Source organism: Pocillopora verrucosa, chromosome 13 (assembly GCF_036669915.1).
Source record: "Pocillopora verrucosa isolate sample1 chromosome 13, ASM3666991v2, whole genome shotgun sequence".
Taxonomy (NCBI): Eukaryota; Metazoa; Cnidaria; class Anthozoa; order Scleractinia; family Pocilloporidae; genus Pocillopora; species Pocillopora verrucosa.
In genome coordinates, this window is record NC_089324.1 from 10,054,732 (window position 1) to 10,071,074 (window position 16,343).

Below are 16,343 nucleotides of genomic sequence, written 5' to 3' on the forward strand. Positions count from 1 at the left end.
TTACTCATGGCCTTTTTTTGCATGCCTAATTGGCATTTCTTCGAGGCCGGCATCGTATAAAATCATTTTTCGTCAGCTAGTGACATCCATTCGGTAAAAAAAGTCTCAAAAATATGCACAACAGAAACATGGCAACTGAAAGTTTCAATATCTGGCCTCTTTAATGGGATAGAACTGCATTATTCTGGCTTGTGATGTTTACAACCAGGAACTAGTACGTTCAAGAGCTTCACCCGATGTGTCATTTCTTCGTAAATTTCTGGTTTAAACGCCTCATCAAATTGACTGATTCTGACTTTTATAGCTAATTTTGCTTTCATCTGCAGTGTTCAATTGAGAGCGGTGTTTTATCACAGGCGGACCATCGTATGTGTGAGTGGACATGTTTATAGATAAACAATAGTAATATGCAAATATTGGCTATGAATAAAAGACTGACTGGCCGTGATAGTAAGCTTTTTTTAAATTAACACGTCCAACCAACTGCACGATCCTCCCTCTGTTCTATTAATTTCTCATCTTCATACGGATAAGAGACAACCTCGAACCCAAGGTTCCCTCCCTTCCCCCTCAAGAAAAGTTAGGGAGAAACAGAGAGGATTCTGGAAGCTAGTTGGTAAATAAACGTATGCAGTGGCTTTCGCGTGTGCAATCATGCACGAGGCACAGCTGAATTGGGTATGAAGAATTTTTATTTCCTTCGATAGCATGTAGGGCGTTTTTATCTGTCGTAAAACTACGGACTAAGACTCCTGCATTTTGAATATTTAAACGACGTGCTAAATATAGTCGTAACGACAGTCTTTAAAAGTGCAACGAACGCAGAGGCAGCTAAAACCTTTTTTTACTGTCCCCATGGCAATGTTAATAAATCTAACTCATCTTTCAAATTGAAAAGACAATTTAAATAAGTCATGGCCAGGTTATAATTAATGTTTAGAATTCCCGAATGTTGGAAAAGAGCAGTTAACTCATGAACACATGAAATTCACGGCTTTGGTGTAAAACACAATCCTCCATCAGCTGATGAGATTCAGAAATTTTGACGCAGCGCACGAAGTCTTTATTAAATAAGTTTTAAAGTTGTCGGAGGCTTTGCTAAGTTTCTTCCTCCTCGAGATCATGTGTGTCATTGTTCGTACTAGTAACAGATTCTCTGGCTTCTTGCCTCCATTTCATTCTCCTGTTTTGAAACCACACTTTGACCTGATTATCTGACAAGCCTAACATAGACGCTAACTGATGTCTATCTGCTTTTGTCAGGTATTTTTGAACCTGAAAACGCTTTTCAAGTCCCTTGCGCTGTAAGTTAGAAAACACTGCTCGTGTCCAGGGTCTTCTAGGCCTTCGCGACCGTGATTGTTCATGAATAGACTGTGTATAAGATTCTGAAGAAGTTGACGGATGTCTGTTACGGTTAATGAAGAGATCTGTGGAGAAAAAGCATAGATCTCTTCTCATTTTATCTTACTATGTTATCACACAACGTCAGCTAAGATATGCGGATTTCTATGATAAGCTAAATTACACATGCATTTTGATTGGCTGATGTTCTCACTTGTGATCTATTGGATGACGTTACCATTAACGATATTTTGCTTTTTTATTATGAAGAGCAGATTCCATGTTGCCGTAGGTCTGTAATAGGTCACAGAAGACGTTAAAATTGCGGTAAGAACATCAGTGACACACTCGGCTGCGCTTCGTGTGCCATTGTTTTGTTTTTACTACATTTTGACGTCATTTGTGATAAGTACGACAACACATAATATATTTGTTAATCGGATTAAATGAAAATATCGATGACGAGGTGTGTTAGGCCAAAATATCACATTTCGCTTCAATTAATCATCAAGCCTTTATAAATCCTTCTGTTTCCATGCGTTCTGACATATTTCTTCGACTCGAGTTAGCTGAGGATCCTGCTAACTAACTTCATAATGTGCAGCTTACCTGAAGACGCACAGTAGAGAGGAGAATTAGCACTGTGATTGCATTTGTAACCATGAGCTGGTGAATAACACGTGTATGGGGGTCTCCAATAGTAAGGGTGCCGAGCCACATGACAGGGAGATCCTGGAATGTGAAAGATTTACATTCTTTTTATATACTTTGTGACCAATGAAATGTTCTCTTTTAGGTGTTAATGAGCAGCATTTTTTTTTTTATATAATTTTGAAACTGCTATGGTAATTTTGATTATGTATCTCCCATGACAATGCTGCGAGATGAAATAATGGTGACTAGTTATCCTTAGTGGCTATGAACCTGGCCATATTCTTATCAACCTGTGTTGCTAACACGCCGTTATATCCACTTTGGGCGTTTTCTCTTTGGAAGCAAAATAATACAAAGATTTAGTGCTCCGAATGTATTTTACCATTGCATGCGCATTCGATGAAATCAATTCCTATATGACATTTTCAGAGTGATTCTCTGAGTCCCGGCCAACAAGTTGTATCAAATCAGAGTTTGTTACAGATGCCAAAAACCACAGCGCCTGAACCAAGGGTTATTAGAATCCTTAGATTTTTTTTGTCGATTTTCAGACATTGTTTACATTCATTTTCCTCTAATTTCTTCCGTCTAGGAACATTTGGTTTTACACAATAATAGTCCAAAGTAATTTTGAATTGTAACTCTAGTTTAGCATAACCGCCTTTCGTACTACTACCTCATGTTTTATTCCTCTATTTCGGCCTTGGGCATGTTCTGATGGAACTGTGAAGTACCAAATCAGTCGAATTCAGCAAACACTGGTTGTCTACGCTGTAACTCCTAGAATAAGGTTGCCCATAAGACCTGATCGTGCCAAATGCTTTTCTTCCCAACATAGTAATAATTTAATGTCTACCGTTAAATCATCCCCAGAACCAATGGATGAATTCTACCATAATCAGCAACTGACTTCATTGAACACAGTGAGTAAGTAATGCACAGAAAAACATGATTCACTATTTTTTGCAATCATAAATTGTAAAGGAGTAAAAACACAAGATCATTATCGCCGCAAGTTGTATTATCATGGATAAAAGTAATTTCTTTCCGCAGTTTTCAGCACAACTCTTCTAAGGTTTCTAAGGGCAACAATTCACGGTTTTTTCTTCACTTATCTAAAAGACCCTTACCCCGTGTTGACATTCTTTTGGGAAAAATCAATTAGATTATGTCATTTTGATGCGATGCTGTTACTACACAGCTGAGGTATACATCTAAGGTGTCTCCTAATACTATTGCCAGTTCTATGATGGCCCTGTTTAACACCATACCGTCTCTTTCTTTGCGCATACACTATTTGTTTTTCTTTGAGGGAAGACAGGAATGTGTCCATTAATGCTTTTAGCTTGTGAAAACAAAGCAGTGAACAATACTGAGGAACAAAAACTACCCGGTTGAAAAGGGAACAAACAGTTAAAAAAACGTTGAACTGGAGCGACATTTTTAAAGAAAATATACTGCCGAGGCTTGGCTAAGATCTTTAATAAATTGGTGTAACTCAATCATATATTTGAAAGACAAATATGTTTTCGAGCGCAATTTGTTTGTTGGTAATTCTCTAGAGTTATGGTCTCTTAACTGCTCGCGTAGATAATAAGATAAGTTGACCTCCAAAGCAATCGCAGCCATATTGATCATCAAAATGTAAGACACGAAATTAGCAAGTCGGGTTCAAATGTTGTCAGAAATAAAACATACTTCAAAGAAAAACCGACAAGCAAGAAGGGCTGATATGATAAAATTGAAATGTGTCAAAGGGACATCCAGTTGTGTATACAGCTTTGTGATAAGGATGGAATTAAATGATCCACAATGAATCATGTTACTGAGTCTAACTGAATCATTTTGTTGTATCGTTTTTCAGCGCTGGAGCTTTTATTCGTCGTTAGAAACCGAAACACAATTTCTTAGTTTTTATAAGCATTTCAATAAATGCGTTCCTTTTGCAAGTTTTTTTTAAGGGATTTTTCCGGCGAAGATGCTCGTTTGTCCTTAATCATTTTAGGCGTGAAAAAAGGGATACACTTGATCTTTCCTGAGTGAATGTTTCAGGGGTTACTTTGATTTATTAGAATCCTTGACTAGGATGTGGCATTTTAATAAGCCTCATCATTTTTCTCCAAAATAATTATCATGCAGTTTTTTATCGATAATTTACTCAGTATTACTCGACTTTCTGCGACGCAATTTTATGTGAATAGTTTATCAGGTTTCATACAAAAATGTGTGTTAAATGTTTCATTTTAAAGAAAGCATGATGCCTTTATTAGTATAGTTCAGTAAAGGGCCGTACCTAACTGCGTTTTGTTTTAATGGTTAGTGAAGCATAAAATGAAAGGACGGACCTGCTATCATCCTTAATCACTCCAGCAACAATCTGTGTCCGGAACATAACTCGTTCAGTTTGAAAAATGTTGAGCAAGATTTCTTCTTTAGTTCTGACGTTTTTGGCTTCATCCATGACAAACTGTCGTAAACTACGCCTTAACGTGAACGAACCCTAGTATGGGATCTATATCTCAGTTAGGTCTCTCTTCTTCTGGCCCCAACTAATAACACTGACATAAGTTCGTGACGCTAAATACGTGCAAGCAGTCGAAGGAAGAAACACGACCGCTCCAAAGCTAAAATTCCATGCAGGGACGTTAATCGAACAGGAAAAAGCAAACACGTTCAGAATATTTGCGGGTGTAATTCGATAAAGAGCGAAAGTAGTTCTAGATCGGCGCGAGTTTATCTGGGCATTAATTCAGTTTTGCCGGTAGAACTTGCGACATTTTTGGAGACCATCACGAAATGCAACCTAGGAAACCAAGAATGGGAATTGTGTGTTGGTAAGATCTCCGGCGGTATTTATACTGCTTGACTATTCTTTGATGCCGTCCAAATTAATAGACGCATATTATGACAAACATGAATAATCAGCTCAGTTTTAATGAACGCTTGTGTTTTAACGTGGCTCAGGTTTGTTTTTTGCCTCGAACTCTGTGTGGGATTTGCGAATAAAAGAAAAGAGAAAGTCAAACCAGGAACTTTTTTTAAAATTTGTAATAAACAAAGTAATATTTCCCTGAATTACTTTTTGAAAAATAAAGAGTGAAATATGATGTAATTTACGAACAAAAAAATTCACAGAAAGAAGAAGATATCTACGAAGAAATCTCGGACGTATCATTTGATGTTAATCTGATCTTTGCTCTTCCTGACCTCACAATACTGTTAAAACACTTCCGCCCAGTTTAGTGACATTCGGCTGAAAATGTAGCGGCAGACAAAGTCTTTCGCTACGGAGAAAATTTTCAATTGTGTGTATAGTTTATCAAATCTATAGACACGCCATATATATAACAAGTAGGAACGATTGGTTAGACTCCAAACCAAAGTGTTTTGAGAAGCGACATCTCTACAACGACGATAAGTCTTGTCCTTCCAGCAAGTCGTGCTCTAGGAGAGCTGTTCACGTCATCTCTATCGGTTATAATGTAAGAAGCAATCTCTACTGATACGGTGTTAAAAACTGACAAAATGACGACATCTTAAGGCTTTCGTACCCGGGGTATCTTACAAACCTCTTACAGTATCTATAGACGAGCAAGACGATATCTGACGGACCCTACTGAAAGCACTTGAGCTCTGCAACACGATATTTGCCGTTGGATGCACCATTTGTCAGTTGTAAAGTTCATCTTACAAGTTGAATAATGTGCGTAAGCGTGCTTCCATCATTGCAGGTTTAAAATCATGAAAATATATGGTAAACAAATAAAAAGAGAACATTTGATTCATGTTAGACTTGGTGCACTTAAAACAAACATGAAGTTTCCAAATTCACAACAATCCTCCGATAAAGCGATTAATTTTATCAAGTATCCGCTAAAATATAAATGAGACTCACCCTTAACAGTGAACATGTCTTAACAGTGATATTACAATTAAAAGAAAACAACGCACTGAGTCACTGAAGACAGTTTTGTGCGAGTTTATATGTGTCATTGTATTACTTTATATGTAAAGCGAACTATGTAAAAACTGAACTCAGAGCCGAGTTATCGTGGAATAAAATACAGTATACTTTACCGTAGCATGTCAGCAAAGTTGAATCCAAGGGTTGCGGACACAAATGTGAGCGGTTATCAGTGAGTTGCGTGGAGTTTTGTGAAGAGCTGGGCTGTTCTACTGCTGCGATCGGCTTAGCACCGGGACATTGTGGTGTTGTAGGGACAGTCTGTGGTGCTAAAATGTCATCTATGAGAAATGACGATACTCTGGGCCTGTCTTCTTGTCTTTGATCCAGGTTCATTGAGTTTATTGAAGTCTGATGTTCACTGCCACGCGAACAAAACTGTTAAACTGTTTAAGCTGAGCGTGGCCTGTAGTTCGTCGGTCGGCTGAGTGGAAAACCTCTGTCTTGTGGCTCGATATGTTGACACGTCTTTGTTGACCGTCACGTTTTTATCCATTAGCGTTGATTTGTTGATTTTTATTATCTTTACTTTTGCTCATCAAATGGCAAATTACGACGAGCGCTTTAGGATTAAATGTAATTCGCCCTAGTTATAATGTTCTGCGATCAGTGGCGAGAATTGAACTGAACTCATCATTACTATAACGAATTACTTGCCGACTTTGTGATAGGGACTGTTCTTGGCATTGATATGTTAACATCACTTCAAACAAAGAAAAAGAAAACCTAATGGATACTTTGTTGCTAATATCACGAAAACTGGTTAAGGTTATTAGATCAGGATAACTGCATATATGGAGTATCAGATCCCTGAAGGTCGTTTAATAACATGTTACAAGCTTAGTGTGTGACCCCGGCATGCCAATCAGAGCATGGCGTTATCGAAGCCTTACTCATGACGCTATAGTTAACACATCGTATATTTTAACGCCAATCTGTTTGGAAAGTAATCGCATATAACTCAATTAGAAGTTATATTAAGCGCCCCACACACCAAGCCAAAGTCTGATCAAGATCTAGTAGAAACATTATTGCGAGTAAACTTTTCGATCTTTTCGGTTCGATTAAATTGAGATTAGACATTAATTTCGCATTTTCCATTAACAAGCGGAAATCTTTGAAGCTGTTCACTGTTTTCTTTCTAATTCATATTTTCCTTTTCCTGAACGTACGGTGACAGAAGCATTTCTGGAACACAAAGACGAGTGACGTTTTTTGCATCAGAATAGGCTGAAGTGTAAACACATTAGTATAGATAAAAGATCCAGCTTGACTGTAGGCCATTTGTTTATAGATTAGGCAAACAAGTTCGATTCGATATTCCGGTATTTCATTTTGGTAATTTTGAAAACTTTTTTGTCTCTCAGAAATTTTTTAACTTTGATCTGAGACTGTTTCTCATCATGTGTGTTGAAACATTTTTCTGCTTAGATCGAATCAAGATGAGGCAAGTTAGGTAGCTCAGTTGAAGACAAGTATTTGAAAAATGTATAGTGTGCGCAAAACAAGTGGCAGTTAAAGAACAGTAGCCGACAAGATCACAATATGAGTATTGTTAAAACGTTCAACAAATCTGTTAATGCTTTATGGAAACCAAGCATCCGATTGTTGTTAAAGCAAGATAATGCAGGCAAACAAATGGAACAGTAGCTACACCATAGTGGATCCTCGTGTACATCTAAGTCAATCATTTTCTCTTTTTGTTCAGCCAATTAAATCAGCATGTGAAATTCAAGTATTTTCACTTAGCCCGTTGTTACGCCCAGGTTCCCCGCGGGGAAACTTGCTGGCCAGACTGATCGAAGGCTCTCCCGTGAAGCTTGTAACACCATGCAAGGGTGAGTGTACTTACTGTTTAGTATCTTAAACCAAGCTTCTTCTGTAACGACTTTCGTTACAACTGTCTATTTTTGGAACTTTTTTTGCCCCTCGTCGGGTTACGATAGATCAAAACGTGCCTGTGAGGAAAAATTAACAAGGACTCAAGGGACGGTGGAATGAAGTCTGTTTATGAAGTTTCCTATTCAGCCACCAGGGGAAAAAGCTTTTCATCTAACCTACCGCTGCTCATGAAAACGTGTTAGGTGAGAAAATAAACTAGAAAATAAAGAATTGTGATGAGATCTTTCGTTTCCTTCCATGCACTTAGAACTGACAGCCGCTTAGCTTGACTTAAAATTGATATGTAATGTAGTGTTAACAACCGAGTTGAAAACGTAAATTAACCACCGTAAAGGGTAAAAATGCTGACGTTTCGAGCTTTAGCCCTTCGTCAGAGCGATAGACGAAGGGCTAACATTCGAAACGTCAGCTTTTTTACTCTTTACAGTGGTTAATTTACGTTTTCAACTCTGTTGTTAACACTAAATTACCTGTTATACTCTCCCACCGACCCAGCATGACAGTTTCTTTAGAAACTTACCCCCCTTAAAATTGATATTTTCTCAATTTTCTGCCAAGATTTAAAAGTTCCACCATTTGATCTTAGAGTGCACAGATAGCATGTTGCTTATTACAATCTTAGGCTTTAGGTTTCAATTTTATTGCAGCCTGCACTGCAAATACAAAGATTTTATTCACAGACATAAGGAAAGAATATCAAAGATTTTGTTTCCTTTATATAAATTCCGTTATTACGCAATATCAGAATAATGCATTATTTGAATAAGAAATAACCTATTTTTACTTAATTTCAACGCGTGATTGAAATTATTCAGTGAAATATCCTTTCTTCCGAACTGAAGACGATTTTCTAAGTATATCTCACTTGGGCAGATCACGTTCGTTGAGTGGTGATATAAAAGCCTTTTTGTTTGTGTTCCTTTATGTGTTATTTGTTTACGTCGTTGTTTACTCGGCATTTCTTTGAGGACGAATGGAGTGTCGGCAGCTGGAGCGTATGCTTTCCTACCTGTAACTTTCTAAAGTCGGCCTGGCTCAAATCTGTTAAACTTCCTGTTAATTCAACGGTGGATTGTTCACCGTCTGTATCAAAGTCCATGTCATCGGGACGATTTTCTTCATCAGACGGCATCGGTGGAGCCGACGTTGAATATATTCGACCCTCATCGTACGTCAAGCCTGAGGCTTTTGAGTCGGGGTCATTCTTTATCTCAGGAGCTTTTCCTTTAGGTAACTCGTACGCATTCTCGGCCTTTTCCATGCTGTAGCATCGTCTTTGAGATAGACCAGTCGAAATGCAACTGGGTAATTTTGCCGCCATTTACTAGAATGTGATATTACGGGAAGAGAAAAGAATGGTAATATTTTTATTCTTCTATGACATATAGGGTAAGTGATCACACAAGGCTCATTGTTGTATGATGGCAGGTGTCCTTCTATCCTAGAAATTCAACCGTATGAACCAAGAAACAAAAACAAATTCGGAAAAATTTTCACATCAGATTTGCCTCATCTTTTGAATTTCCTTTAGCTTTATTAAATGAAAATCAAAACACGTATTCAAATCAAAGAATTAGTAACCTTGTATGAAAATATCACAATAAATTGATTTTGTTCAGCGTGCGACGAAAAGTCATTTACATAGTGGCAGAATAATGACTGACAGATGTTACACGCGATCTCTGGCATCTTCAATGTATCTGGCGCTCCCTAGAAACTCATATTTATTATTTACAAGGTTTTCTTAAAATGAGCTCCATGATGCAGCCAACTGTTTCGGTAGAACAGTTGTTTTAGCAACACTTGTTTTGAAGTGGATTGCAGTATGTCATAACATACTTTGTCGCCACACAGCACGGTTCCTGCTCGAGTCATGGAACTACCTATAGGTCATTTGTTGAGGACGTCATCGTACGAGATTGATCGTGCTGCCTTAAAATCTCGAGTAAAAAGATATTGTTGGTTTAAAGATCTCAAGGTAAGCATGCGGTATGCAAATTTCTTATCATTTTAAAATTCGGGAGGGCTTCCCTCAGGGAATTAAGTCCATCTGTGTAAAAACAAAGTATCTGGATAGCCTCTTGAGAGGTTAGGCATATTGAAACCGAGTAACAAGATGATAGAATAACGATTATAGGCGTTCCACCTTAAGACACAACAGCAACTGAGACACACATTAACAATTGGTTGTTGCTTCTGCTGGTCGCTTTCATGATACCTTATACCGTTAGATAATTGAAAAACTAGAAAATCAGAAAAGACAGGAGCAACTGCGTTCGCTATTAGTTGCCTTTGTTAACTTTTAAGAACTACTCAAAGATGCTTCATTCAAGGTGGGATCTTAATATTATTAGAACTGAAGGATGTTTGATAAAATGGTTACGGAAGTCAGAGCATTCGTGAAACTGACTTAAATATTACAATATGTAAATGAAAGAAAGATACAAACCTGTCTCTAAACCAGGAAAACAATCACGCTGATTGTCTTGTACCTTGCGATCAAGTGTTGAACTTTCCAAAACTGGAAATGTTACTCATTCAGAACATGCAGTGTAAGTACCCACGGACTACATTCGAGGCCTCTGTGCCTTCAGAGAAAAACATTTTATCAAGTACTTCTTTTTTCCTGGAAAACACCATTTTAGTAACCAGTCTGTTTAAAGTTTATTTAAGTAAGCGATGCCGTTGGATGTGTTCTCGAAATTGCAAATTTAGGTTTCGAAGTAATTTTTTTTCTACTTTTGAGAATTTCGCCACCAAAAGATTCAAAATGTAGATTGGAACCAAAGTATCTGATCCAGGCAACAGTAAGCCACACTTGTGAGAGAAAACATTTTAATGTGAAATTTTTCTCTGAACAACAGCCATCTTAGGCACTTAGTTACCACATTAACGAGATAAGTTCACTCGAAGTCTTCTGTTTGCACACGTCCATCCAGTTCTATCAGTAATGAAGAGAAAATATCTGTACAATCGTATTACAAACGTCTCATAAAGAGTATTGAGTAAGAAAAAAAAATTAAATATAACGTATTGGGTGACTGACTATATGCAAGGTGAATTATCACACAGTTAAATTACTTAATCATCCAACTGGCACAAAAGAGCCACTCCACGCATGATCCAATGCGACTGCGGCTGGTCAGACGGCAGGCGCATATCCATTACAAAGTTGGTTGAGTGTCCTGTGGTGGAGAGTGTTCCACGTCTCTCGCTTGTCTTGTACACAGGGGCAACATAGTGTGGTCTGTCTACAACACCCTCCTTCTTGCAGGGCTTCAGCCACATCACAGGCATGTTATCGTACAAAACTTTAGGGTGAGACTCGCCTATCACTTTTTTCTCTCTGTCCCAGCGGGAACCTTCCATGAACAAGCCATTCACGTACACTCCGTCCTCAGGTGGGGTGTCGTATGTCTTGTCTTCAAGAACCTCGAAGTCGAAGGTCAACAAATCAATGGGAATGGTGTATTTTCTTGCATAGTTCTGCTTTGAACCAGTCAAGAAAGCCTGGGTGAAGAAAAATCCAGACACCCAAAACACGGGAGGTGCGCCATTATCATACCATTCCTGAAGGAATTTCAGTCGGGCTATGAGGTCATTAACATAGCTGCCGAGAGGCTTGAGTGATGGGTACGACTTCTTCATCCATAGGCCTGGGATTTTTCCTTTTAGAATGCCACTCACGACCTCCTCTAATTCAGACGACATCACCACCAATCCCTTGAAAAAACAAGAACATGATGAGTTTTAGTTTGGCTTACTTTCGCCGCTAAGTGTACTTTAGATGAGATTTATTGCCAACCCTTAAAAAAGCTGCAAAAAGATGATCACGAATATAACGATATCACACAAGTTATCTGAATTGGGAATAATAGTTTTGACAATCTCTGTCCGTTATTTTAATAATTATTGGTGCAAAAGTTACAGCTGATTCTCTCATGAGTATGTATGCTTAATCACTAGACTCTTGAATAAAATTAATCTTATATCACTCTGTTTTGGGTTCCTTGCGCTTCCCAAAAAAGTTTTGCTTCCGCACTTTTCTTTAAAACAGTCAGTCCTCTTATACGTAAACTTGGAGTCGGTCACTCTCACTGCACTCTCTGTCAGTTTCTAACAACCTAATTATCCACTATGGGATGAACACTCAGTGCTGATTCTGAAAGTTCCCGTTTTCAGAGAATTAGCAGTATTCCTCCATTATCTCTGTCAACTTACTAACAACTTGGGAATTTACCTCTAGCACCTCAGGGCTATTCGGAAAGTTAAACTTTAAAGAGTCTGAATACCGCGTACCTTGATGGCCTTCTGTATGTTTATAAGCGAGGACCGCACTACTTCTGTGAGCCTGTTGAATCTTACCATCTCCTGTACAAGCACTGTGTTCATACTCTGTGTGTAGGTGGTGGGAAACTTGCGTAGTGCAGCCTCAGTGTCAAAGTTCTGCGGAAGCTTCTCCAAGATGTCCGCTGCCACACTATACACCACCTCGTCTTCTGACTTTCCCCCCTTGGCAGAAGCTCGGGACTGAGTAAGCAGGATGCTGTTGAACAAAAGATTAGTTTCTTGCTGATCTTTACTAATGTCAGCATTAGCGTGCATACCAAACACTTCAGGGTGGGTTATCAACGGCAGGCTTCGTGAATAATCGATGTAAGTCTCGTATTCTCCCTCTTTAGGGGCAAAGTAATTGCCACTGGGAGAAAACTTGTAATCTTCGTTGTTTATGATGTCCGAGGTGTAAAACTTGTCCAAGATGGTCAGCAAGGTCCGTCTGTCACGATCATCAGTCACTCGGCCGCCATAATTACACTCTCCGGTCAGATACGACAGAGCAGCAAACTGGACTTCCTGCAATTTAAAAAATACAGGAAAAGTTGTTGATGACTCATGAAAGGCACAACTACAAATATTTAAAAACAGACCTGCGCTCTTTATTTGTTAAAGTGTAAAGCAACAAAGAAGGCCTCCTTGTTTATTGTCTACGTCGTTATTAAAGAGTACCCTTTGAGGCACAAAGCACCTCAAACTAGAGGGAGAACACAAAATGTAAGCCCCTTCGGATCGTAAAATACAGCAGAGGTTATGTCAACCTGACAAGGAACAAGAATGGCTGCTGCTGACGAAGATTTAAACGGATTGAAAACCACTTTGCCGAAAGCTTGGCTAGATTTTCTAAGATGCAAAACCCATCGCGAGGCTGTTTGAGGTTGAAGGATTTTAACAGAGTTGCTCAGTAGTAACTAGAGGCAAAAATACTTACATCATATTTATTCAAGAACATGTGCAGCTGTCGCACACTTATCCTCAAGTCAGTCTCATTGAATTCGTAAGGAATGTTCCAACCCAAGGGACCAAACGTCCGCCTCTCTTGAACGATGGCGTGGAAGAAGCACAAACCATACAGCATTTTTTTGAACTCGCGCTGGAAGATGAAGAGTAAAGACAAATGGTCAAGAATTTGACAGACCATCACCTTGAACAGTGATCAAGAAGTTGTAGAAAGTATCTAACTTATTTTCAGTTGTTACTTACAGGTTTGTTGCATGTCGTAAAAAACTCTGGGTCTGAGATAGGGTCACTCAGGTAGGAGCGAATGACGTTTGAACGCAGTCCTTTAGGAGGTTCGTTGGTCATCTTGACACCATTCTGAAGTACAGACACTGGGAAGTTTGGTGACGGGTAACTTGTGAGCCACAAACGGAAATCAGGGTGCGTCGTGTCTGGGTTCAGTTCCTTCAAAAGAGGAAACAAAGCAAATGTTTAACCATGTCAGTCAAAATCTGTTGTGCAGCAATGATACAAAATACAAGCTTGATTATTTAGAACAAAGCTGAATTTGTTCAAGTGAGTAAGAATGAGTGATCTAAACATCAAAGCGCTCATAAAGTCTCGCACAGACGTGGAATGAGTGGGAAGGGAAGAGTTCATATTTTCTTTCATTAAAAGTTTAATTTAAGATGATCCTGCTAGCTACCTTGTATTAAACTTACAACATGATATTCGGTTCTAACCTCACAAACTTTCTCCAGTGTAGGCATCCATGATGTGGCCAAGTGACAGTTCTGCAGCACTACCCAGGTGCCGTCTTTGACGGCCTTCTCTATCATACGCATGGCAATTGGACCCTGGCCTTGACCGAGCGATAAAGAACTCAACTTGGATCCACTAAAGCCCTATCATGACAGACAAAATACATTAGCCCTTAGTGCAGGCGGTCTAAAAAATTGTTGATAATGTAGAATCTCGCAAACACTTGTAAAATAGATAGCACTACATGACCGTGTCAACAATTGCCGATCAACTTGTCTCATATAACTCGTCTTTCGTGCTGCCTTGAAAATGACTTGCTAAGGCCATTTATAACAACAACGGCAACACCTTTAACATAGACGAGGGACTGAATACTTCATAAGAAAGACTTGCAGGACAATCTCCTCTCGGGAGGGATGACTGATCATTCGGTTGTATCTCATCACAAACAATTACCTTGGGGCGATTGCACGTTCAGTTGAAAATCAAGCAATCTAATTGTCTCGTAAGCTTCACTCTATTGTTCAGCAATGAAAACTAAGCAGATAAAGAGTGTAAGACTGAAGCTTTCGTTGTAGTTTACCTGATCGTCAGCAAACTTGAGCAGGGCGGCAGTTGGATCAGAGCCAGGAGACAAAACGAAGATGAGCGGCGCACAGCAGTTCGAATCAGCAAAAGCCTTGGCAAGGTCAAATGGTGGAGGCTCAATGAAACGCTTACCAAGTTTAGCGGTAACAAAATCTTGAACTGCGGGCGTCATCTGAAAACAAGTAAGGAAAACAATGCAACGTTTATAAATATACCTAAATAATATCATAAAAAAAAAGGACGCGAGTAAATTTTGTCGATATTGACTGCTATAACAGACCTTGTCAGGTCGAAGACAGCGCAGGATAACCATTTTTTGAAACTGGCCAAGTTTCTCATCCCAATCTCCTGGTAAAGGCTCATTTTGTGGCTCCTGAAAGCAAAGTAACACAACAATGAGTAAAGACAAGAAAATAGAGTAACCCCTCTGAAAGAAAAGAAACAAAACAGTAAAGAAAAAAATGAAAATAACAGACAAAGAAAAATAAAAACAACAATACAGAAACAAAACTAGATAAGTCCGCTGTGTAATTTTCCCTGATTAGCCCGAATTCTAACGAACAATATACCCTCACCGTCCAATACTGAAAACGAGCATATACCATATACCTGATATGAAACTTGGTTAAAGAGCTAAAACTTAATTAAAAACAGAAATCACTCACATTACTGTCATAAATCTTTTTCCATCCTTCTAAGTGTTTGGGAAACTTGTGTCGGAATCCTTTGAACCTATATAAACAAAAAGAAAGTTAAGGTGAGTCAATTAATTCAGCGATCATGGGAAAGGATAGTCAAAGAAAAATTTGCAGAGCTCTGTGTATAGCAACGTACATTGATAAGTCATCCAGCCTACACAGCTCGTCCCAGGACCGCGAGGGAAGCCAAGTGGACGGATTGGAATGAGGATTGTCCAGGCCTACTCCGCCAGTCAATAGGAAACGCCATTCATTATCACATATTTCTCCTTTGCCTTTCAGTAAGTTGACACACAACAGGAACGAGAACAGGAGCTGTAAAACAAGGGTGACCATAACATTAGCTGGGCTTGAACAATTCACAAACTGGGATCAGAAACATGTTATGAAAGTCCATTTATTATCGTTAATGCAAATATCGTATTTCTTATGTGCGATAAAACCATGTTAAATACAAGAAAATCAAAATTCTGTCACCTTATCCTTTTCAAACAGTGATCGGCACACATTGCAGTAAAGAGAATAAGTGAAGTGATTCGTTAGATTCTCCAGCCTGTAGATGGAAAACAGCCATTATCAGTTTCTCACCAATAATCAGTAAAGCGGGCTTAAGTTAAGCCTTTTGAACAGCAAGGATCTTCTCGTCTACTCAGAAATACAAAATGCATCGTCAAATAAGGCTGTCACGTTAAATTACAGGTGCTAACCGAGGAACAAGCAGGGTATAGAGGTATGACAAAGCTAAAAGGCATGGGCACATTTTATGTAGTTTTTCTTACCGTTGTTCCAGTACTTCTGATTTCTCAGAATTGTCAATAGACATGATGAATAGATTGATGAACCAAGTAAGAGAGTACTGGTACATAGGTTCAATATTGGCCAGGTCAGCGATGGAGAAAAACAGCACTGCTGAGTGAGTAGCGATAGGTGTGTAACCCATACGTGTGTTGTCAATCTTCTGTTCCGTTTCTTCTGCTATGGCCTGACAAAACATAAAACTACTTATCAAGAAAAAGCATCATGATCGACAATAATTAAGAAATCGGGGTACAACGGTAAGTTGATAGACAGTGAAATAATGAATGGGTGAAGTAAGATAGAGACCGATAGACATACAGACAGACAGACAGACAGACAGACAGAAGACAGACTTAAAA

General features: G+C 38.8%; 2 protein-coding genes across 2 annotated transcripts in view; both read right to left on the reverse strand.

The window, feature by feature from the left end:
* Positions 1-671: 671 nt before the first annotated feature.
* Positions 672-6,540, reverse strand: LOC131784203 (homeobox protein DBX1). The gene is made up of 3 exons (XM_059101001.2): positions 6,076-6,540; positions 1,954-2,076; positions 672-1,430 (listed from the first exon to the last, which is right to left on the reverse strand). Exons 1-3 carry the CDS (start codon positions 6,296-6,298, stop codon positions 1,099-1,101), a joined length of 678 nt encoding a protein of 225 aa, XP_058956984.2. The 5' UTR covers positions 6,299-6,540; the 3' UTR covers positions 672-1,098.
* A 4,142-nt stretch (positions 6,541-10,682) lies between these two features.
* LOC131784172 (dynein axonemal heavy chain 7) overlaps positions 10,683-16,343 on the reverse strand; it is a 41,430-nt gene continuing 35,769 nt past the window's right edge. The window contains exons 77-87 of the mRNA XM_059100973.2: positions 15,966-16,168; positions 15,664-15,739; positions 15,323-15,501; positions 15,154-15,220; positions 14,769-14,861; positions 14,484-14,660; positions 13,882-14,043; positions 13,403-13,603; positions 13,131-13,292; positions 12,164-12,718; positions 10,683-11,587 (exon numbers count right to left, since the gene is read on the reverse strand). Coding sequence (XP_058956956.2) covers positions 10,946-11,587; positions 12,164-12,718; positions 13,131-13,292; positions 13,403-13,603; positions 13,882-14,043; positions 14,484-14,660; positions 14,769-14,861; positions 15,154-15,220; positions 15,323-15,501; positions 15,664-15,739; positions 15,966-16,168 — 2,517 coding nt within the window. The 3' untranslated portion in view covers positions 10,683-10,945. The remainder of the gene's footprint in view (positions 11,588-12,163; positions 12,719-13,130; positions 13,293-13,402; positions 13,604-13,881; positions 14,044-14,483; positions 14,661-14,768; positions 14,862-15,153; positions 15,221-15,322; positions 15,502-15,663; positions 15,740-15,965; positions 16,169-16,343) is intronic.

Excerpts from the sequence above, each read along its gene's own strand:
- LOC131784203 (XM_059101001.2), bottom strand. The coding sequence starts at position 6,298 with ATGAACCTGGATCAAAGACAAGAAGACAGGCCCAGAGTATCGTCATTT. Across the intron at positions 2,077-6,075 it reads AACTTTGCTGACATGCTACG|GATCTCCCTGTCATGTGGCT; the intron begins GTAAAGTATACT and ends TTCACATTCCAG. Across the intron at positions 1,431-1,953 it reads TCTCTACTGTGCGTCTTCAG|ATCTCTTCATTAACCGTAAC; the intron begins GTAAGCTGCACA and ends TTTTCTCCACAG.